This window comes from Erythrolamprus reginae, chromosome 9, assembly GCF_031021105.1.
Source record: "Erythrolamprus reginae isolate rEryReg1 chromosome 9, rEryReg1.hap1, whole genome shotgun sequence".
Taxonomy (NCBI): Eukaryota; Metazoa; Chordata; class Lepidosauria; order Squamata; family Dipsadidae; genus Erythrolamprus; species Erythrolamprus reginae.
The window spans coordinates 9,079,030-9,103,819 of NC_091958.1; the positions used below are offsets into that span (position 1 = coordinate 9,079,030).

Sequence of the window (24,790 nt, forward strand, 5' to 3'; positions counted from 1 at the left end):
TATTTAACTCTTTAACATATTTAAATGATTCGATCATGTCCCCCCTTTTCCTTCTGTCCTCCAGACTATACAGATTGAGTTCATGAAGTCTTTCCTGATACGTTTTATGCTTAAGACCTTCCACCTAACATATTTAAATGTTTCAATCATGTCCCCCACATTTAGTTGCGACCGTATGATTCGCCTCTTTCCCAGTTGTTGCTCAGCAGTCAGGCTGGAGAAGAACGAGGGATGATGGGAGATGTTGTTCGGCAGCGTCACGGTGGTCTTGGCAACAAACCAGATCGTGCATTGTGTAAACTCCATCTGTTTGACACACTTCTCTTTTTTTTTTTTAAACATAGGTGACAATTCAGGTGTTGAATCAGCTCATTCAAAAAATCCAGGAAGACCTTCCTAATCTCGAATCGACCGAGGAGACAGAACAGATCAACAAACATTTTCAGAACACGCTGGAGCATTTGCGCTTGAGGAGGGAATCCCCCGAATCTGAGGGTCCAATTTACGAAGGGCTGGCCATTTAAACAAAAAGACAACCGCACTCACTCACTCACTCACCCATCCACCCACCCACCCATCCCGGTCCCATTCTGTGGGCGCTTGTCCTCTGTCTTTTCATGTGCAAAGACGCACGGCATTTTGTTGTTAATTATCATTCTTCTTGCATTAGAGATCATAGACTTTTGTGCCTTTTGGGAGTGCCAACAATAGGCTTTCGGTTCACTCTTCTTTTGTGTGTGTGTGTGTGTGTGAATGAATGAATGTGCGAATATGTTCTAGGCTGCTTCTTCCAAGCATTTGGGATTTAAGTATTCCTCTCAGAATTTCCAAGGTATGGATTAGCAGGCCGATAGAAAATTAGCATGACTGAATCCGTTCTTCTAAAATTCCATGTGGCTGTATTGCCTTTCTCCTCCCCCTCCTTCCTCGTCTTCTGATTTTTCTCTCCTTCTCTTCTGTCCTCACATTTCCGCCCAAAAGCCATATAATCTCTAATCTACCTTTTCATCTGCAAGTGTTACTAAGGCTGTGGACTACTATTTTTTTTAAAAAAAGACGTTTCATTTTCTTGTCTGTCAGATTCCACTTTCTCCTTTTTTCTCCCCATATTTGTCAGAGTTCTGTCAGGTCCCCCCCCCCCCCCAACCCAGAATATCTTCATGCATGTATTTGGAGTTATAAAGCACCATTCTTTTAAAAAAAAGGAAAGAAATTAAACCAAGAAAGTTATATTTTGCATATGGGGACTCAAGTGACATACAGCGAGGGTTCAGTATAGTACACAGGGCATATTTATCAAGATAATAGTAAGAAAATTCAAATCAGACGGTGGTCTATAGAGTATATAACCTTCAGTACTGTCAAATTAGGGGGAAATGCAATCTGTATCCTTAATTTGTGCCAGTATAACAATAAAGTTGCTATTAATGGATATGGCTTCAACTATCTCCTGTTGCATTTAATGATCATTCTACCTCTTTTTTAAAAAAGAGACTGCAATTGATGACTCTGTTAAGAACCCTGGCATAGCAGCCATGGCTGTTTTCACACGGGGGAAGTTATGCATTCAGTAAGTCACGGCTTGATGTGTTGAAATTGCCTGATGAAGTCTGTCTTACTTTTCGACCCAACTTTTGTGATAGGTTTGCTCACGATTAGGATGATGCAGTGGCTCAATAATTAAGACACTGAGCTTGTAGGCTGGAAAGCTGGCAGCCCACGTTTGAGACTCAACCTCCACACAATATCCTCGCCCCAGCTCCTGCCAGCCTAGCAGTTCGAAAGCATGCAAACGCAAGTAGATTAATAGATGCCACTTTAGTGGGAAGTAATAGCTCTCTGCATCCTTATGCTGGCCACATGACCATGAAATGTCTTCTGGCAGTGCTGACTCCGTCGCCTTAAAATGGAGATGAGCATCACTCGCTAGAGTCGGCAATGAGTAAAGTCCAAAGGGACTCTTGTACCTCAGTGGCCTTTTGCCAAGTGGAATTGGAATAATTCCATGGAACGGTGAGTAATCCTTGGGAAAGCACCATAGCACATGAGCAAGCTCCACTCACAGACTGGACACATTGCACTGTGCTTTCTGCAATATAAAGTGGAGAAATATTTCTTTTTTCAAAAATCCACATGTACAAAAGCCTTACGTGCAAAAAGAAACTGCCTTTTAAAACAAAAAAGTGCAGTTAACTTCAATACAAATGTACAATGTCCTCCGGTTAAATTGCTTTACATCAGAATTATATTATTTCTTAAGAATGAGGACTCATTTGGGAATTTACAGTGTTCTGAGCTAAGGTACCAGAGAATAAATTAGTCCTTATTTGCATACATAAGGACTTGCATTTTCTGGAATCAAGGTTGAACTTCATTCTTTCATTTTTTGCCCAAGAGATGTAGTAAAAGTCAGTAAAACTCTCAGGATTGAAAATTTGAATTTGTCTTTCCTACTTGGAGGATAGGATCATGCTCAGTGCTCCTGTGTCACAGGTATCTATGCAGAAATGTCTCTTCAGTGTCCTCTCATGTAAAAATATTGGGGTGGATTTTTGCCTTGGCCGGGCAGAGCAATTTCAAAAAGGCTTTTCTGAAACTGATGTGGCACAAAGGATATAATACAGGATTAATAGCTGAATTCAACCACAATAGCCAAAATGATACTTCATAGAGGTCGTGGTGGATGCATCTCCCATGACAACCAGCTCTGATGATCATTAGAAGGGTGTAGGGTGCCCAACATACAAAAAAGATGCAGACAACGATGGCTAAAGATTTGGCTATTTTCTTATCCCGGGAAAGCCTAAACCGGCTGGCGGCAGTATTAGCCACCTCTGCTTTCCGTGTGGTGCTGGATATGTTCTCTAGAGCTTTGTAATCCAAATCGCCAAACCATGGTGATTTGGTTTGAATGTCTACCTGCCAAGGTGGAAAGTCTTGATTGATGTTAAACTCTACCGACTGAGTCTGGAGGTTAGGGATGCTGAGCCTTCCCACCTCCGGCTTGCTAGAGGTGAAGCTGTTCACTTTCTCCTTCCTCTCTCCTCCTCTTTTTGTGAAAGATACGACGTGCTCTCGTTTCTTCCTGCAGCAAAAAAGTCCACAGTCCTTTGGGGCTGCTGAGGAGCTCTTGCTTGTGATGGGTGTCCGCTTGTGGATGTTGAAATAGATACTGAAGTTGAAGTAGGTGACGCTAATGAATGGGGTGAAGAACTCAATGGTGGAGGCGATCATGAGGAAGTACCAGTTGTAGTGGAACTCAGCGTAACACTTGTTCTCAGGGAGGATGCTCTTCTGGGCTATGTACTCCCAGCTGATAATGGCTGGACCATAGAGGAGAAATGCTGCAATCCACACCGTAATCATCTTCCCCACTGTGCTTTTGGTCATCCCTTTCTGAACTCTGTAGCTCACCTAGAAGAAAATATAGATATCAAGCCCAGGAACCCAAGCACTTCAAATGAATATATCAGGTTTATTGTATGCTAATGCAAGTATCTGAACTACAAATGGTCGAGTCCAATTGGAAGTAGATAAGAGTCAACAGAATTTGAGCTGGACTTAGATCTCTTGTGGGTGTGAAGGGGCTTGAGACTTATGACAAATTTGATCCCTCCCGCAGGCTCAGCGTGATCAACTAAAACAGGAGGAAATCTGATTATTATGCAAAGGTTGTTTATCAGATGGAAAACTAAGGAACAACTACAGTGGTACCTCTACCTACGAATGCCTCTACTTACGAACTTTTCTAGATAAGAACCGAGTGTTCAAGATGTTTTTGCCTCTTCTCAAGAACCATTTTCCACTTACAAACCCGACCCCCCGAAACTAACCGGAAAAGGCAGGGAGAAGCCTCCATGGGGCCTCTCTAGGAATCTCCTGGGAGGAAACAGGGCCTCCACCCTCCCTGTGGTTTTCCCAGTCACATGCCTTATTTCCTTTTACATTGATTCCTAAGGGAAAAATTGCTTCTTCTTACAAACATTTCTACTTAGGAACCTGGTCACAGAACGAATTAAGTTCGTAAGTAGAGGTACCACTGTATTATGAAAAGCTTGTTTATCAGACGGAACAACTATTTTCATGGTTGATGGCCAACCACAGGTTTTCACTCTTGGACTTTCAGAGTTAAAACTTCGACTGACTTGGATCATTATGCTAAGCTGTAAACCTGTTTTACGTAGTGTATACCAAGCTATGCCTTGCTTAACCACAGTTGTTTAAAAAAGCAGTTACTATTGGTTTCATCACATGCTACTTTAAAACTGAGTTTACATACAGTAGCTGTTCTCCACAATTTAAGAAGTCAAGCTAAGAAATCCACATTGTGCCTTTAGTGTAATGTGTGAATATCAACAGCAGGTAGTTTGCCTGTTGTTGCCATCTTAACTGCAGTTTTTGAGACCATGCTATGCTTCTTATGCTGAGTGAGTTCCATGTATGTATGGATTTGGAGTGGATTTCAAAAGCCATTGTTAGGTAGATCTTGTATGTCTTCACGTGTGAACGGGTTCAACGTTTTCCTTCAGTGTGATGTGGAGGAAAGTTTTGACTAAGGATGGCTTAACCTTGGCAGCTTTAAGACTTGTGGAGTCCAACTCCCAGAATTTTCCAGCCAGAATGGATTAGTGGTCCTAAAATTGGTATTGAGGTTTCAGAATATTGTTTTACGCTTTGAGGAAAAGACAATGGCTGCCATATGATGAATCCGCATACAGACGGGAAGTTGAACAACTATCCTTGTGGTGTGACCAGAACAATCTAGAACTGAACACACTCAAAACCGTAGAAATGGTGGTAGACTTTAAGAGAAACCCTTCCACCTCTCACAATACTAGACAACACAGTATCAACAGTAGAGACCTTCAAATTTCTAAGTTCTATCATATCTCAAGACCTAAAATGGTTACCTAACATCAAAAACATCATCAAAAAAGCACAACAAAGAATGTTCTTTCTGCGCCAGCTCAGGAAGCTCAAACTGCCCAAGGAGCTGCTGATACAGTTCTACAGAGGAATCATTGAGTCTGTCATCTGCACCTCTATAACTGTCTGGTTTGGTGCTGCAACCCAACAGGACCAACACAGACTTCAGAGGATAATCAGAACTGCAGAAAAACCAATTGCTGCCAACCTGCCTTCCATTAGGGACCTGTATACTGCACGAGTCAAAAAGAGGGCGGGGAAATATTTACTGACCCCTCACATCCTGGACACAAACTGTTTCAACTCCTACCCTCAAAACGTCGCTACAGAGCACTGCACACCAAGACAACTAGACACAAGAACAGTTTTTTTTCCGAACGCCATCACTCTACTAAACAAATAATTCCCTCAACACTGTCAGACTTTCTACTAAATCTGCACTTCTATTCTACTAGTTTTTCTCATCATTCCTATCACCCATTTCCTCCCATGTTGACTGTATGACTGTAATTTGTTGCTTATATCCTAAGATTTTTATTAATATTGCTTCTTCATTGCTTATTTGACCCCTATGACAATCATTAAGTGTTGTACCATATGATTCTTGACAAATGTATATTTTATTTTATGTACGCTGAGAGCATCTGCACCAAGACAAATTCCTTGTGTCCAATCACACTTGGCCAATAAAAATTCTATTCTATTCTATATCCTTGGTCACATACAGGAGAAGAACTGTGATGATGTCAGAAACAGAATGAGTCAGAAAACGTTGGGAGAATGAACCAAGGCCCTTCAATCTGCCAAGGCAGAAATAATGCTAAATCTAAATGCTAAATAGGGGTGGCTAGTTGTAATTCACGGCACTGTTTTCTAAACACCTAGAAGCCATCAGTTTCTCTGTGCAACCACAATCACTTGGGTGTGCCTTAAATTTCAAAGCAGTTTGACTTATTTAGTTGCAGTGGGTTGGTGGCCCTGCAGAATGTGTGACTTTGTGTCACCTGCCTAGATTTCACACAGGTGGCACTTGGATGCTGAGAAGGTGATCCTGGCTGGAGGTCATCGAAAGCCCACGGAAAGCAATGTTACTTACCGCCCTCGTTACGGAGATGAATCGGTCAAAACTGATCAAGACAATGTTGAATCCAGAAGCGGTGCAGACTAGGTAATCGACCACCAACCAGAGCTTACACAGGGCTTTCCCAAATTTCCATTCATCGGTCAGGATATATGGGATGTAAAGGGGAATACAAAATCCACCTGGGGGCAAAGGAAACAAGGTTGCGGAGACAGCCATAAGCTGAAATCAAATTATAGGCAGCTTTTAATGACAAGCAGGGATCTTCCACACTCTCAATCTTTCTGGCACAGTCACGTGGAAATCGGGCACAATTTCATAGAAATGAAGACTTGAAAAGAAATGCAGAGATTATCCAATTCAACCCTCTTGTGATGTGTGGGAAAACCAACTGCAGTTGGCTGTGCAATGTCGTCTTAAAAAAGCTCAAGAGATAGAAACATAGAAGACTGACGGCAGAAAAGACCTCATGGTCCATCTAGTCTGCCCTTATACTATTTCCTGTATTTTATCTTACAATGGATATATGTTTATCCCAGGCATGTTTAAATTCAGTGACTCTGGATTTACCAACCACGTCTGCTGGAAGTTTGTTCCAAGGATCTACTACTCTTTCAGTAAAATAATATTTTCTCACGTTGCTTTTGATCTTTCCCCCAACTAACTTCAGATTGTGTCCCCTTGTTCTTGTGTTCACTTTCCTATTAAAAACACTTCCCTCCTGAACCTTATTTAACCCTTTAACATATTTAAATGTTTCGATCATGTCCCCCCCCTTTCCTTCTGTCCTCCAGACTATACAGATTGAGATCATGAAGTCTTTCCTGATAGGTTTTATGCTTAAGACCTTCCACCATTCTTGTAGCCCGTCTTTGGACCCGTTCAATTTTGTCAATATCTTTTTGTAGGTGAGGTCTCCAGAACTGAACACAGTATTCCAAATGTGGTCTCACCAGCGCTCTATATAAGGGGATCACAATCTCCCTCTTCCTGCTTGTTATACCTCTAGCTATGCAACCAAGCATCCTACTTGCTTTTCCTACTGCCCGACCACACTGCTCACCCATTTTGAGACTGTCAGAAATCACTACCCCTAATAGACTCACAACCAACCAGATGCAGCGTTCATAATCACAGGTGGCACCCAGGTAGGATGGCGAGGCTCTTTCTCTGAATTATTAAATACTTGATTAGCAATGCTTACTTAATTGATTGTCCAGCTGATTAGTTATTCTATATTTAGTTAATAGATTGATTCATTAGAATGTAATTAATTAGTGTTTAATTATTTTAATTGATTAAGGTGACATTGTTTGCCGATCTATTGTTAACAGATTAACTGCTATGAATATTGCAACATTGACTAATTGGCTGTGAGTCTATTAATGGAAAGTCTATTACATTGATCAGTTAGAAGTATTGATCAGCATGACATTGATTAGCATATTTACTGTTTTAAATGTTGAACTGTTTGCCATATTTACTGTTTAAACAAGTTAACTAATTATTGCTTAATCTACAATGCCAAGAAAAACTTCCACTACCAAACAACCAAGGAAAACGATGGATATATCTACCAATGAGACAATAAAAAAAGAAAGACATATTTACCAATGACATAAATGCTCCCTCCAAATGCTTTCTAGGTACAGATTCCTTCATGAGAATAATACAAGTATGCCCACCACACACGCCTGGGATTAACCGAAAACATAATCCAATTCCTACAAATATACTTACTCATCTCTGCCCATCATGCAAGCCCAAATTCGACAAATTTAGTGTCATGTTTGATAGGATCAACACCATGGAAACCTGACAACATAGAAACACATTTACTATCATCCCTTAACAATATAGAAACATGCTTAGCATCTCTTGAAAACAAAAATTCAACAAGTCAACATCCAGCAACTCAAAATTTTATTCCAATTCAACAACCTCAACCACAACCAGCCACCTGCTCAATAAATAACATCTTACTCATCGGAGATGCCATTGAAAGAGAACAAAGATGTCCCAATGCTATTTTATTTCGTCTGGAGGACACCAAGTAAATTGATGATATTACAAAGATAATAGCTGTCAGACACTAACCATCTCCCCTGAGGACATCACCAATGTTTCCCACAACGGCTTGGAGTTCAGATACGATGAACTCCACTATTCTGCAGAGTCATTTGTATAAATGAGACCAGCAAGCAAAAATTCATACATACTATCAACTCAAATGCCAGAAGCAACGCCAGCCATAACAAACTTCGCTCAAGGCCTGACCTATCCACCCAACAAAGAATCCACTCCCGTGAACTGCGGTCTGAACTCAAAAGACGGCAAGACTTGGATGAAACTAACTCATATATTGACTACCGTGCTGACTGCATTAAAAGTAACAACAGCCTACGTTTCAACCACCATCAACTCAACCACCATCACTAGGTATGCAGGCCCCTACCTTCCTCAAAATCCACTGCCACAGACCTCAAATGCAAGTTACTTCCTTTTCTCCCTCCTTGATTCTCTTTCTCTCCCTTCCCTTCCCCCATCCTCCCTTTCTTCCTTTTCTCCATTTCTCCCTCCTTGCTTCCCTCCCTCTCTCCCTTCTCTTCCTTTTGGTCCTTCCCTTCTTCCCCTCCATTTCTTCCCTCCCCTTCTCTCAGCCCTTGTACTATCTTTTCTCCCTCTCTCCTTGCTTCCTTCCCTTCCCTTCTTCCTCTCTTCTCTTCCCTTCCCTCAGCCCTCATACTATCCTCCCTCCCTCCTTCCTCCCATCCTCTCTTTCTTTTCTCCCTCCCTCCTTGCTTCCTTCCTTCCCTCCCTCTCTTCCCTTCCTTCAGCCCTTGTACTATCCTCCCTTCCTTTCTTCCTCCCTCCCTCCCCCCCTCCCTCCCTGATTTTAAGTGTTAAGAAGAGTGCGCTGAAGACTCCCAGTCAAAGGCGAGCAATCCATGTTTTCAAGAGATGCAATGGAGATTTTCAGTCTCAGGTTTAATGAGCAAATTCTCCCCCTTTAATTCCTCCTTTCAAATGTAAATAGGTTCTGTCTGCCTTGTTTGGGGACTCTGGGTTTAAAGAGATACCAGAGAGCGGTTGGGAATTGTAGCTGTTCCCTTCTCCACTTCTTTAGATTCCACATGAAAAGCTACCTTTCCAGCCCTTACTGAGAGGAAGAAAAATTAATGCCATTGTACCTCTAAGCCAGACGTTTGCCACTATGATATTAACTAAATTCTCATTTTTAGCCCACGAGCAACAATGCCCTTTTCTCTTCTTTGTGCACATATTATCCCTGTGAAGTAAATTCCCTTTTTAAAAAAATGAATACAAACTGAACCAAAAAGTGATTAAACTCTGTGGTTGCCATGTCAATAGAACTACACATTGTCTTCACTGTAGTTATTCTTTGTATTCCAAGCCCAGGTGGCTTCAATCTTTGACTTTGCTTTCCCTGCTACACTTATTTATTTTTACACAGCATTTTTACACATACTTCTGAGACTTTCCTCTGAAACTTAATGCAGTTCATTTTTTCCCTTGGTTTACAGTTCATTGCATTATGTAAATCTACAAATGAATTAATTCAACAATCAGATTAAATGTATTGGATGGATGGGAAGTATCATCATAATAAATCTGTGTCAACATTAATGATTGCCATTGAGAGTTTGGATAGAAACATAGAAGATTGACGGCAGCAAAAGACCTTATGGTCCATCTAGTCTGCCCTTATAGTATTTCCTGTATTTTATCCCAGGCATGTTTAAATGTGGATTTACCAACCACGTCTGCTGGAAGTTTGTTCCAAGCATTTACTACTCTTTCAGTCAAATAACATTTTCTCATGCTTTCTGATCTTTCCTCCAACTAACTTCAGATTGTGCCTCCTTGTTCTTGTGTTCACTTTCCTATTTAAAAAAAAACATAATGTTCTCTAGCAGAAATTAGTTCTGCTAATTTCAAAATCCCATCACAACTTGGTTTGGAGTTCTATATAAACCCATCCCATCCCAGTCCAACCACTGCACTAAAGTGCAGTATTGCAGGCAAACTGCACACAGCCTGGAGTTCAATGCTGACAGTGCTCAAGATGGACTCAACCTTCCATCCTTCTGGGGAAAGTTTTATGAATGTTTGGAAACTAAAAATAATTCAGAAGTAATTTTCTTAATTCCTTTTGAAGGGATACATGATGAATACATGACTTATTAAAGACCCAGATGATGAAATAAGGATTGGTGGCAGCAATGGATAAAGAGTTAACACGGAGATGAAAGGATTAGATATTGAGTTAAGATGTTTATGTTTTATTATAGATTTTATAATATTGCTATCTGTAGATGAAATATGTCTCGTGTGTAGTTAGTTTCAATTACTATAGCAAAGAAGAGGATAAAAAGTATAAATTAAAAGCATTGTTAGCATTTTTCTCTCTGAATGTTTAACGTATCAAAGAAATATAATTTATTATTATTTTAGGCACTGATTCTGCGTTTTTTTTACTGGTTATTATTTGCATATTTACTGCAATATGCAAATAATCCTTTGAAATTGTAAATTGCCCAGAGAGTCCTGTAAAGTGGTATGGGGAGGTATATAAACCTAAATGCTATTTCTATTGCTATAATGGCTTAGTCAACAACCAGCTGGTTAAGTAAACACCAAGAAGTGTGAACTCTACTTATTACTCAATTCAATCACATGGTGCTTGCTCATGAGATACAATGAAAGAAGACTCCGTGGTGTTTTGAGCTCTCAGAGAGAAACCAACCAAGCTTCCACCGAACCCCCTCCCATCTTTCATTTCCCCCTGGCTTGGTTCATTTCCCAGAAGCTTCACTCACCCACTAAGAAATCTGCCAGGGCCAAGTTCAGGAAGAAGAAGTTCCCTTGGGTCCGTAGGCTTTTGTCCACTACAAATGCCAAGATGACCAGCGCGTTGCCCAAGACGGTGACCAACACTAGGAATCCCATGAGTATTGCCAGCAGGACAGTGACGGGGGCTGAGAACTGTCCGTGGTGCTGAACATGATGTTCTGCAGCAGTTGCACATCCGTTACCCAGGCAGACAATTTCCCGGGTAGACAAATTCAGTCCCATTTGAATTCCCTCAAACAAGGCTGCAAGGTGAAGAGACAAAACGGATTAGCGTTGTTGTCGTACTACTACTGTGACTATAAACAACAGGCTGGAAAGTCTGATACTTGTTATTACTATGGTTATTCATGTATAGATTCATTCCTAAGCATGGGATCTCAACCGTTGGAGAAAAGGGGAAGCTGTAGGCTGCCGGAGCATATAAATTGGATTGGTTCCTAGAAGCAGAGGATGGAAAATTAGCAGAAGGGACAAAAGATAAGAATAAAAGGGAGCATCAGAAAAAAAAAGAAATGAAACAGACAAAGGCAAGGCAGATAATAACCATTGATTTGCACAGGAAAGATTTCCAAGGGGAGAGAGAAAGAGGGAAAAGGGGAGACCAAATTACCAGTTTGGTGTTCCATTTTTGGGAGCTGATGTCCTTTTTCAGAGTTTTCTGTCCTTTTCTGCAGTCCCCATAGCTGTCTTTTGGACAAGGACTTTGCGAAGCAGGAGAATCAACTCCCTGGAATCTGTTAAAGCGCTGCGAGCTGTATTCCTTTTCTGTTTCAGACAAGTTTGGGTATGAGTGTGCGTGTGTGTGTAAGCTTGTGTGTGCCCGCATGCACAGGCATGTGTTCGAGATGGGAGGAGGGAGGAGGCAATGTGAACGGCAATGAAAACCACATGCATTTCAAAACAGTGCACTTCAGACTGATCCATCTGGCTAAATTACCAGTAGATTTGGAGGCGTCTGGGTTCAAATGCATTTTTAATAAGGGGCTTAGTTTTCTTCTCCGTTAAGGCTCAAGTCCACATATTTCATTAAAAAAATAAAACACCCCCCCCCTCCCAAGATAATGTAATTTAGAAAGCTGCTCTATCATTTTTAATTATGATCATGATTTATCACTTGTTGCTTAGATATACACTGAGATCTTATGCCCCAGAAACAGATCCCTTGTGCGTCCAATCATACTTGGCCAATAAAGAAATTCTATTCTATTCTAATTCCAATTCCTATTCCTTAATGTGCCATTCTATTCCATTCCATTCCACTCTCACACCCACACCCACTCCAACTCCATTCCCACTCCACTCCTTATTCCATAGTATAGTATAGTATAGTACAGTGATACCTCGTCTTACAAACGCCTTGTCATACAAACTTTTCGAGATACAAACCCAGGGTTTAAGATTTTTTTGCCTCTTCTTACAAACTATTTTCACCTTACAAACCCACTGCCACCGCTGGGATGCCCCGCCTCCGGACTTCCGTTGCCAGCCAAGCACCCATTTTTGTGCTGCTGGGATTCCCCTAAGGCTCCCCTCCATGGGAAACCCCACCTCTGGACTTCCATGTTTTTGTGATGCTGCAGGGGGATCCCAGCAGGGAAATCCCAGCAGTGGAAAAACGAGTGCTTCGCTGGCAACGGAAGTCCGGAGGTGGGGTTTCCCAGCGAGGGGAGCCTCAGTGAAATTGCAGCATCGCAAAAACACAGAGGTCCAGAGGTGGGGTTTCGAGGACTTCGGTTGTTTTGCAATGCTGCGATTTCACTGATGCTCCCTTCGCTGGGAAACCCCACCTTCGGACTTCCATTGCCAGCGAAGTGCTCATTTTTGTACTGCTGGGATTCCCCTGCTGGGATTCCCCTGCAGCATCACAAAAACACAGAAGTCCAGAGGTGGGGTTTCCTATGGAGGGGAACCTTAGGAGAATCCCAGCAGCGCAAAAACGGGCACTTTGGCTGGCAAAAGGGGTGAATTTTGGGCTTGCACGCATTAATCGCTTTTCCATTGATTCCTATGGGAAACATTGTTTCATCTTACAAACTTTTCACCTTAAGAACCTCATCCCAGAACCAATTAAGTTTGTAAGACAAGGTATCACTGTATAGTATAGTATAGTATAGTATAGTATAGTATAGTATAGTATAGTATAGTATAGTATAGTATAGTATAGTATACTAGAATATAATAGAATAGAATAGGGAATAAGGAGTGGATTGGGAATGGAGTTGGTGTGGGTGTGGGAGTGGAATGGAATAGAATAGAATAGAATAGAATGACACATTAAGGAATAGAAATCTATTCTATTCGCTATTCCCTATTTGCTATTTGCTATTCCTTATTACTATTCCTTATTACTATTCCAGCTTACTTCACCCAAAGCCACCACTCTGGCTGGGAATGAAGAAAAGTGTAGCCCATCTCATCTGAAGGTCATTAGACGGAGTCTTGGTTTGATCCCAGCTATCAAAATGAGCCTCTTTGTGCTGTGTGTGTATGTGTGTGTTTCTAAGGTAGATTGTTAAATCTTTTATTTATGGCGGAGAAAAGCAATTGGAATGAACCTGCAGAACGAAGAAACCGTGGGTAAAAAAGCAGAAGCTAATCCTGTGAAGCACTTTAAGTAATATAAATCACCAGCGGTTTATGTCGCCAGTTGCTGAGCGCTTTCTTGAATGGAATGACATCCCATTATTTTCTTCCTTTCAGCTCCGGTGCGTTATTTATAAAATAAAGTTATACTGACTCATCTCATGCAGAATACAAACCATGCTCACCCATCACCTTTGCAAAATGCAAAGATTTCTGTAGCACCTTTTACAAAGCAAGTAATGCTCTGTAGAAGTCTCTCTGGAAGACTCCACGCTACTCGCCATTGAAATATCCCTGAGCTTGTTCCTCCCAACAACAAAGAAGGTCCATAGATTAACCTGCTTCGTTTCAGGTTCCTGAAAGGATTGTATAACACGCTTTTATTAGTAACGTCTAAACTTAATTAAATGGCTGGAGAAAATCTATCACACTGATTTCCTATCTGCCTTCTTTGGGCAGCGTATGATGAATTAATCTTTTGATCCCAAGTGGGTTTATTTATTGTAGTGTTGGCATCTTGACTGCTCCTGTCATTTGTAGAATACTCGTTGACTGAAAGGGAGGAAATTTCTTGTGCTTTTCCCCGCTCCCCCCAATAAATGTAAACCTGAGTGACAGATGAGTGGATTGCATGCTTTTTTAAAACAAAAAAAGAAAGAAAAAAGTGCAATTAGGGAATGAGAAACGTTTGCAAGTGGAATTAATTATAGCCTGGATATTTTATTCAATCAAGTCCCTGAGCCCTCTCTTTCTAGGAAAAAAACCCTATTCCTGAAGGAATTTGTTATGGCTACAACCAGTGAAGAGCTACAAATTTTTTTACCACCACACTGTGGCCGTGGTTTATTTTGTAGGTGTGTCTTGCCGAACATGTGACTAGGTGGGAGTGGCTGGATGATCATGTGACGGGGGGTGGCTTAAAGGTCATGTGACTGGCTTAAAGGTGGCCAACTTGAGGTCGGTCACGTCAAGGGTTTGGATTAGGGTGCCTGGCCTCTCCTCTCCTCAAAGAGATCCAATTTCCCTATGTATTTACTATTACTGAACATCCAAAATATACTCTTTAATTCTATGTATAGATGCCATATGTGTACATACATATTACACACAGACACACAAAAATATACATAATTGTTCTGTCGGGCTCTCTGGTAGACTTCTACCAAAAATTCACAGGTACAAATTTCAGACACACACACGTTTGAAAATTCAAAACAATGTTCTTTATAATGAAAAGTCACTTAAACTAAGCCCTCTTTTGGTATAGCAAAGAGCACTCGTCTCCAAACAAAATGGTAATTTGTACAAGTCCCTTATCAGTTCTAGGATACTTAGCTTGCAGCTGTGAGGCAATTCAAAGTCCTTCTTCTTTCACAAAGTGAAACACACTTTGCTCTGGTTTAGTTTCAAAGCGGGGAAAAATCAGCACACAAAAGGTCAAAGTCAGTAAAGCAGTCATGAAACACAACGACCAGATAATCCTCAATGGCCAAACACACAGGCTGCTCTTTATAGCAGCCTCACTAATTACCACAGCCCCACCCAACCACAGGTGGCCTCATTTTCTTTGATGATAAATCTCTCAGTTGTTGCCTTTGCATCACTCTCCGCATGCGTGGCTGTATCATTAACTCTTGTTCTGAATCCAAGGAGGAGCTAGATAATTGATCTCCTTCTGAGCTGTCTGCCACACTCTCCTCCTCCCTGTCACTCATGTCTTCTTGGTCAGAGGAGCCTTCATCAGCAGATTCCACCGGGGGCAAAACAGGCCTGCAGCATGTGGATGTCTCCCTCACATCCACAGCCCTTGGGGCAGGAGCTGGGCCAGAGCTAACCACAACACATCATCTACTATATAAACTGTATGTGTATGTACACACAACGCACAGCTCTTCTAAAATTATACACATTCAACCTCCTTTACCGTGATAGTAAAAACATACCCAGAGCCCAGGAGGGAAGAAAACAATTCAAAATTTTTCTACCGGTTCTGCGTACATGACCGTACTCGTAGGAGCCCATCACTGGCTACAACTCTACAACCCTCATGCAACTGCCCCTCCCAAAGTCCCACAGCACTAATACATTCTACGTTCTAATATGTGGCAGGCCAAAGTCTTCAAATCAAACAATGGTTTTGGCCTGACGATGGATTGGGCCACTGAGCCTTGAGTTTGATACTCTAGTTAAGGGTATCATTGCTGCTACACATAACATAGAGATAATTACAAAATCTGGTGTGTTGCTAAAAGAGATTTTGACTGACGTGAGGACTGCAATGAATCTCCTAATCTTCCCACGAATCACATTTCTCCCTAGAGAAGCCTAACCTCTTTGCTCTTGAACATTTCATTTTCTTAAAACAATCTAATTGCTTGAAATCAACCACCTGAATATATATATATGTTGCATATCTTCCTTTCAAGTACGAATGATGTGCTTTCTAATTTTTCTTCAGCACTTGGGATTAATTACTACTTTGCTAGCAGAACAAAATGTATTGACGTGGATGAATTCCTATTTGTCAAATTATTAAAGGAATTGGAAATGTAAGGAGCACTTTTCAAAGATGTGTTTAAATTTCACTGGAACAAGACAGCTTCTGCTTTCTTCCTGATATATATATAAAATATATAAACTAGGATAGCGGTATTTCACCCAAACCAGTAGCAATCCACCTCGAGATTCGACTACTGTAACGCTCTCTACATGGGGCTACCTTTGAAAAGTGTTCGGAAACTTCAGATCGTGCAGAATGCAGCTGCGAGAGCAATCATGGGCTTCCCCAGGTATGCCCATGTTACACCAACACTCCGAAGTCTGCATTGGTTGCCGATCAATTTCCGGTCACAATTCAAAGTGTTGGTCTTGACCTATAAAGCCCTTCATCGCACCGGACCAGAATATCTCTGGGACCGCCTTCTGCCTCACGAATCCCAGCGACCGATTAGGTCCCACGGAGTTGGTCTTCTCTGGGTCCCGTCGACTAAACAATGTCATTTGGCGGGTCCCAGGGGAAGAGCCTTCTCTGTGGTGGCCCCGATTCTATGGAACCAGCTCCCCCCGGAGATTAGAAGTGCCCCCACCTTCCTTGCCTTTCGTAAACTCCTTAAAAACCCACCTTTGCCGCCAGGCATGGGGGAATTGAGATATCTCCCCCAGGCCTATAAAATTTATGTATGGTATGTCTGTGTGTATGTCTGCTTAATAACGGGGTTTCTTAAAATGTTTTTAAATTATTAGATTTGTCATGAATTGTTTTATTGCTGTTGTGAGCCTCTCCGAGTCTACGGAGAGGGGCGGCATACAAATCTAATAAATAATAATAATAAATAAATCCACTGGTGATGTCATGGAGCCAGCTTTTTTCGGTGTCAGTCTATGGATGCCACCATCTTTTGGGGGGGATTTTTTTGCTGATCTATTTTCTTACGCACAAAGTCAACTCCCTGCCATTACGCATGTGCCACCACCTTTTTTTAAAAATAAAAAATTGCAGCAATGCGCATGTGGCATGCAACGCATTTGCAGCCATGCAGCATGTGAAGAAGTGAACCAGTGGCGAGGTGAGGTTAGGACCCCCCCTGCTGTAAAGCACTGTGAAGCGGTAATTCAGTGAAGGGCTACCAAAATTTTTACTACCACACTGTGGCTGTGGCTTATGCAGGACACCCTGCATTTTCTTTCAACATTGGGTACTCTGGAGTGGAGCTCCATTTTCCTACCCCACTGCATCTCCCCCCTGTGTGGGGAGTAGTCCACCCCTGAGTGGTATATAGAATGGAATAGAATGGAATAAAATAGAATAGAATAGAATTTTATTGGCCAAGTGTGATTGGACACACAAGGAATTTGTCTTGGTGCATATGATCTCAGCGTAAATAAAATAAAATATACATTTGTCAAGAATCATGCAGTACAACACTTAATGATTGTCATAGGGGTCAAATAAGCAATGAAGAAGCAATATTAATAAAAGTCTTAGGATATAAGCAACAAGTTACAGTCATACAGTCAACATGGGAGGAAATGGGTGATAGGAATGATGAGAAAAACTAGTAGAATAGAAGTGCAGATTTAGTTGAAAGTCTGACAGTGTTGAGGGAATTATTTGTTTAGTAGAGTGATGGCGTTCGGGAAAAAACTGTTCTTGGGTCTAGTTGTGGTGGGCTACGAGCCGGATCGCTAAATAGCGCTTGCCGCCGCGGCTCGTAAGTCCTTGCGGGACCAGCGCGCTTTTGCTGCTGCACCTGTGGAGATAGCAAAATCACGCACGGAGCCACAGGTAAGACCTTGCTGAAACATGGGCGTAATTTTGCTACCTCCAGCAGCAAAATCGCGCTGGTCCCGCAAGGACTTACGAGCCGCTGCGGCAAGCGCTATTTAGCGATCCGGCTCGTAGCCCACCGCTGGGTATATAAGTCCAAGTGCTATTGCTATTTGCTCAACAACTGTAACACAACAATTCACTTGAGCACAATTCACTTAACCATCTTGCTTAGTCATTGTGGTTGCTTGTGAAGACTTCCCTGTATGAAATGGGAGCAACGTTGGGGATCAAATTAAAATGAATAATTAAGTCTGTCATCTGCACCTCTATAACTGTCTGGTTTGGTGCTGCAACCCAACAGGATCGACACAGACTTCAGAGGATAATTAGAACTGCAGAAAAAGCAATTGCTGCCAACCTGCCTTCCATTGAGGACCTGTATACTGCACGAGTCAAAAAGAGGGCGGGGAAAATATTTACTGACCCCTCACATCCTGGACACAAATTGTTTCAACTCCTACCCTCAAAACGTCACTACAGAGCGCTGCACACCAAGACAACTAGACACAAGAACAGTTTTTTTCTGAACGCCATCACTCTACTAAACAAATAATTCCGTCAACACTGTCAGACTTTCTACTAAATCTGCACTTCAATTCTACTAGTTTTTCTCATCATTACTTTCACCCATTTCCTCCCATGTTGACTGTATGACTGTAACTTGTTGCTTATATCCTAAGATTTTTATTAATATTGCTTCTTCATTGCTTATTTGACCCCTATGACAATCATTAAGTGTTGTACCATATGATTCTTGACAAATGTATATTTTATTTTATGTACGCTGAGAGCATCTGCACCAAGACAAATTCCTTGTGTGTCCAATCACACGTGGCCAATAAAAAATTCTATTCTGTTCTTTGTTGAGTGGAACGCACTGTAATAACATAAGCTTTCATCTCCCACCAATATATCTGCCCATATTTTTTTACAAAAAAGAACAAGGAAAAGAGAAGCATGGGCATACAGTATATTCAAAGTGTGGGTGAGCAGCGAGGATGAATAAAGCATGAAAAGAAATGACTGGATAAAAGATTTAAAGAAACTATTTTGCTGAATAAAATATAACCTAGCATATATATTTGATGCAACTTCAGTAGAAGTAATATTCGAACCTAACTAGTAATTGGGAGAATGGAAGGAAGAAGGGGAAAAAAAAGAAAAGATAAGTGGGAAATAGGATCCCCAGCACAACTAAAATAGATTCAGGCTATAGATTCAGTTTTTATTCCCCAAACAGGTGGTTATTGTTCCAAAAACCTACTAGGAAATTCACACAAGCTGAGCATACATTCGTGCAGAAAGCAGCTGCGAGAGCAATCATGGGCTTCCCTAGGTATGCCCATGTTACACCAACACTCCGCTGTCTGCATTGGTGGCCGATCAATTTCCGGTCACAATTCAAAGTGTTGGTCTTGACCTATGAAGTCCTTCATGGCATCGGACCAGAATATTTCTGGGACCACCTTCTGCCGCACGAATCCCAGCGACCGATTAGGTCCCACAGAGTTGGCCTTGTTCAGGTCCCGTCGACTAAACAATGTCGTTTGGCGGGGCCCAGGGGAAGAGCCTTCTCTGTGGTGGCCCCGACCCTCTGGAACCACCTCCCCCCTGAGATTAGAACTGTCCCCACCTTCCTTGCCTTTCGTAAACTCCTTAAAAACCCACCTCTGCCGTCAGGCATGGGGGAACTGAAATATCTTCCCCAGGCCTATACTGTTTATGTATGGTATGTTGTATGCATATTTTTTAAATTATGGGTTTTTAGCTTTCTAATGATTGAATTTGTATTATATATTGTTTTCTGTTGCTGTTGTGAGCCGCCCTGAGTCTGCGGAGAGGGGCGGCATACAAATTAATTAATTAATTAAATAAATAAATAAACAAACAAACAAACAGACAAACAGACAAATAGATAAATAAATAAATAAATAAATTCTACTAACTAAGATCAGCTTTGTCTGACTCCAGTTTATTAAACGATCATAATTGGCTAGGTTTTCCTATCGCACAGAACTATCAATGGTAGTTTGCAAAATAAAAGGTGGCCAGATTCACAGCATCTAGAAAAAAGCAAACCATTTTGTGGTGTGTGAACGATATCCAATGAACCTTTTTATGTGTTTGAAAAACAGTAAAAGAGTGCAAACATGATAAGGGAATAATTTTATCTGGGTAACATTTCAATTTTCTGTTTCCTACTCGGGCTCCTTTATTCTACTGATTGCTTTTTTAAAAGAGCAGATTTAAAATAGTATTATTATTATTATTATTATTATTATTATTATTATTATTATTATTATTATTATTATTATTATTATTATTATTATTATAGAGACATGATCCTTTGTCCCAAAAGCTTGCAATAAGTATCAAAGGAAGGTCTCAATTCAGGCCGACCTAAGTACACACCGCTGCATCACAAGAACCCACAATAGAAAGACGCAACCTGTTATTTTTTGTGTGAGTGGGATGGAAAATTGAATGAATCTGAGAGAGCTTTTCGAACGTGGCAATCAACTGGTGGGAGCCATTGAATTGAAATGAAAGAGCAGGCCAAGTTAATTGTTAACTGAAACAATAGAAGGCAAATGCAACATTATCTAATATCCATTTTTATTGTTAGGTAATGCTTTATCTTTCCAACATTACATGGATGCAAATATATGGAGTTATTTTGACAACATGATACAACTAAAGAATGTTCATCTTTCCTTTGGATCTTAAAATGGCCCTATGTCTATCTGGTTACCTATAGCAGGGGGCCCAACCCCCAGTCTGTGGCCCGGGCTGCAACCTGCTGAGAATAAGGCCCTGGAAATGGTGGGTGAGCGGGTGCATGCATGCATATTCAACATTTCATTTTAATGTATGCTGATTAGTGTACATTTAAAGTGACAATAAAGTTCTATTCTATTCTATTCTATTTCTCTTCTCTTTCTCTTCATCTTCTCTTCCACTCCAATTCTATTCTGTTCTATTCTATTCTATTCTATTCCATTCCATTCTATTTCCCTTCCCTTCCATTTCTCTTCTCTTCTATTTCTCTTCTCTTCTATTTCTCTTCTCTTCTATTTCTCTTCTCTTCTATTTCTCTTCTCTTCTATTTCTCTTCTCTTCTATTTCTCTTCTATTTCTCTTCTCTTCTCTTCTATTTCTCTTCTATTTCTCTTCTCTTCTATTTCTCTTCTCTTCTATTTCTCTACTCTTCTATTTCTCTTCTATTTCTCTTCTCTTCTCTTCTATTTCTCTTCTCTTCTATTTCTCTTCTCTTCTATTTCTTTTCTCTTCTCTTTTTCTTCTCTTCTCTTTCTCTTCTCTTTCTCTTCTCTTTCTCTTCTCTTTCTCTTCTCTTTCTCTTCTCTTTCTCTTCTCTTCTATTTCTCTTCTCTTCTCTTCTATTTCTCTTCTCTTCTATTTCTCTTCTCTTCTATTTCTCTTCTATTTCTCTTCTCTTCTATTTCTCTTCTCTTCTATTTCTCTTCTATTTCTCTTCTCTTCTCTTCTATTTCTCTTCTCTTCTATTTCTTTTCTCTTCTCTTCTATTTCTTTTCTCTTCTCTTTTTCTTCTCTTCTCTTCTCTTTCTCTTCTCTTCTATTTCTCTTTTCTTCTCTTCTATTTCTCTTCTCTTCTATTTCTCTTCTCTTCTATTTCTCTTCTCTTCTATTTCTCTTCTATTTCTCTTCTCTTTCTCTTCTCTTCTATTTCTCTTCTCTTTCTCTTCTCTTCTATTTCTCTTCTATTTCTCTTCTCTTTCTCTTCTCTTCTCTTTCTCTTCTCTTTCTCTTCTCTTTCTCTTCTCTTTCTCTTCTCTTCTATTTCTCTTCTCTTCTCTTCTATTTCTCTTCTCTTCTATTTCTCTTCTCTATTTCTCTTCTATTTCTCTTCTCTTCTATTTCTCTTCTATTTCTCTTCTCTTCTATTTCTCTTCTATTTCTCTTCTCTTCTCTTCTATTTCTCTTCTCTTCTATTTCTTTTCTCTTCTCTTCTATTTCTCTTCTCTTTTTCTTCTCTTCTCTTCTCTTTCTCTTCTCTTCTATTTCTCTTTTCTTCTCTTCTATTTCTCTTCTCTTCTATTTCTCTTCTCTTCTATTTCTCTTCTCTTCTATTTCTCTTCTATTTCTCTTCTCTTTCTCTTCTCTTCTATTTCTCTTCTCTTCTCTTTTATTTCTCTTTTATTTCTCTTTTATTTCTCTTCTCTTTCTCTTCTCTTCTATTTCTCTTCTCTTCTCTTTTATTTCTCTTCTCTTCTATTTCTCTTCTCTTCCATTTCTCTTCTCTTCTATTTCTCTTCTCTTCTCTTTCTCTTCTCTTTCTCTTCTCTTTCTCTTCTCTTTCTCTTCTCTTTCTCTTCTCTTCTATTTCTCTTCTCTTCTATTCCTCTTCTCTTCTCTTTTATTTCTCTTCTATTTCTCTTCTCTTCTATTTCTTTTCTCTTCTCTTTTTCTTCTCTTCTATTTCTCTTTTCTTCTCTTCTATTTCTCTTCTCTTCTATTTCTCTTCTCTTCTATTTCTCTTCTATTTCTCTTCTCTTTCTCTTCTCTTCTCTTTCTCTTCTCTTCTCTTTTATTTCTCTTTTATTTCTCTTTTATTTCTCTTCTCTTTCTCTTCTCTTCTATTTCTCTTCTCTTCTCTTTTATTTCTCTTCTCTTCTATTTCTCTTCTCTTCTATTTCTCTTCTCTTCTCTTCTATTTCTCTTCTATTGCTCTTCTCTTTCTCTTCTCTTTCTCTTCTCTTTCTCTTCTCTTTCTCTTCTCTTTCTCTTCTCTTCTATTTCTCTTCTCTTCTCTTCTATTTCTCTTCAATTTCTCTTCAATTTCTCTTCTCTTCTCTTCTCTTCTTATTCAACTCTACTTCACTGCACTCCACTGCAGTTCATTCCATATTCCATTCCATTCCATTCTCATGCATATTCAGGGACCTCTGACTCCATTTGTTTCACAGTTGTTGACTGCCCAGAATATTTGTGTACAGACGTCATATTTCTTGCCGGTCTTAACGCTTTCGACCTTGAATGCTTCCATACTTCATAATTTCCGTACGGAATGTGTCCGCATGAGTGTTGTTTTACATACATTTGTTCTGAACTGTTGCAATGCCTTTTGATGAAAATGCTCCTCGTGGTCCACAATATCGGAGTCTCCATGGAAATGTGACCCTGCATTTCCTGCTTGTTGGGCAACGAACAATTGACATAATTGTGCCGGTAGTAGCCTGATTCGCAGGTCCTGTTCGCCTGTTTTCTTTTCATAGAGCTCTGCCAATCAGACAGATGTATTGTATGGTTTTGCTTCCTATCCCACGGCTTTATATACTGTAAGACTCTAAATTGGATCTGCCCAAACCCTGGGGTGTGTCGCAGATGAATAGGACAAATTAACCCTGGTGTTAGGTGTTAGTTTATCCTATTCATCTGTGACACACATAGACGCTGTCCTATATGTCAGGCATGGGGGAATTGAGACATCTTCCCCAGGCCTATATAATTTATATATGGTATGCTTGTGTGTATGTCTTGTTTTTAAATAAGTTTGCCCAGGTTCGCCTGGTGCACCAGTTGCGGCCCTATCTGGACCGGGACTCATTACTCACAGTCACTCATGCCCTCATCACCTCGAGGTTCGACTACTGTAATGCTCTCCACAGGGGGCTACCTTTGAAAAGTGTTCGGAAACTTCAGATCGTGCAGAATGCAGCTGCGAGAGCAGTCATGGGCTTCCCCAGGTATGCCCATGTTTCACCAACACTCCGCAGTCTGCATTGGTTGGTGATCAACTTCCGGTCACAATTCAAAGTGTTGGTTATGACCTTTAAAGCCCTTCATGGCACTGGACCAGAATATCTCCAAGACCGCCTGCTGCCGCACGAATCCCAGCGACCGGAGTGGGCCTTCTCCGGGTCCCGTCAACTAAACAATGTCGGTTGGCGTGCCCCAGGGGAAGAGCCTTCTCTGTGGTGGCCCCGGCCCTCTGGAATCAACTCCCCCCGGAGATTAGAACTGCCCCTAATCTCCTTGCCTTTCGTAAACTCCTTAAGACCCACCTCTGTCGTCAGGCATGGGGGAACTGAAACATCTCCCCCGGGCAGATACAATTTATGAATGGTATGTTTGTATGTATGTGTGTTTAGAATATGGGGTCTTTTAAATATTTTTAAACAGTAATTTAGATTTGTTGTAGATTGTTTTTTTCACTTGTTGTGAGCCGCCCCGAGTCTGCGGAGAGGGGCGGCATACAAATCTAAATAATAAATAAATAAATAAATAAATAAATAAATAAAGGGTTTTTTAGATATTTTAAAAATATATTAGGTTTGTTATTGTACATTTATTATTATTATTATTATTATTATTATTATTATTATTATTATTATTATTATTATTATTATAATATTTCTATGCCGCCCCTCTCTGTAGACTCGGGGCGGCTCACAACAATAATAACACAATACATAACAAATCTAATAATTAAAAATCACTAAAAAACCCTTATTAAAAGAAAACATACATATAATTATTATTATTATTATTATTGCTGTGAGGTAAGACGATATATGGCGAGTAGGATCCGAGACCAAGCTATAAGAAACAAGTTGGAATCACTCTATAATATGTAAAGAAATATTTCACTCTTGGGTTTAAATGATTTATAGAGTAAATACCCCCAACTGGTGGTGGAGCAGGATCGATTGTCTAGTGGTGGGATCACTGAGCACATGTTGTATTTAATATGTTGTGTGTGTGTTTTATATTATAAAAATCAATAAAAATATTATTAAAGAGAGAGAGAGAGAGAGAGAGAGAGAGAAATGCAGCTTGCATCTTTGCAACAAAGATAGGATCTCCTTCTGAACATCTTTCACCCTAGTTTTATTTCAGCCTAAGTTCCATTTCATTATTGTTAGCCTCTGCCTTGTTGTCGTTGAGTCTGGAGGGCTTTCCCCCAAAGGCCTTCCTGTGAGTTGACAGGTGGAAATTTACTCACCCGAGCCCAT

General features: G+C 40.5%; 2 protein-coding genes across 2 annotated transcripts in view; one reads left to right on the forward strand and one right to left on the reverse strand.

The window, feature by feature from the left end:
• VPS35 (VPS35 retromer complex component) overlaps positions 1 to 1,432 on the forward strand; it is a 24,026-nt gene extending 22,594 nt beyond the window's left edge. The window contains exon 17 of the mRNA XM_070760264.1: positions 345 to 1,432. Coding sequence (XP_070616365.1) covers positions 345 to 524 — 180 coding nt within the window. The 3' untranslated portion in view covers positions 525 to 1,432. The remainder of the gene's footprint in view (positions 1 to 344) is intronic.
• Positions 1,214 to 24,790, reverse strand: LOC139172479 (histamine H3 receptor-like). Its single transcript, XM_070761627.1, has 4 exons — positions 24,781 to 24,790; positions 10,849 to 11,124; positions 6,023 to 6,189; positions 1,214 to 3,414 (listed from the first exon to the last, which is right to left on the reverse strand). The coding sequence occupies exons 1-4, from the start codon at positions 24,788 to 24,790 to the stop codon at positions 2,527 to 2,529; spliced, it is 1,341 nt and encodes a 446-aa protein (XP_070617728.1). The 3' UTR covers positions 1,214 to 2,526.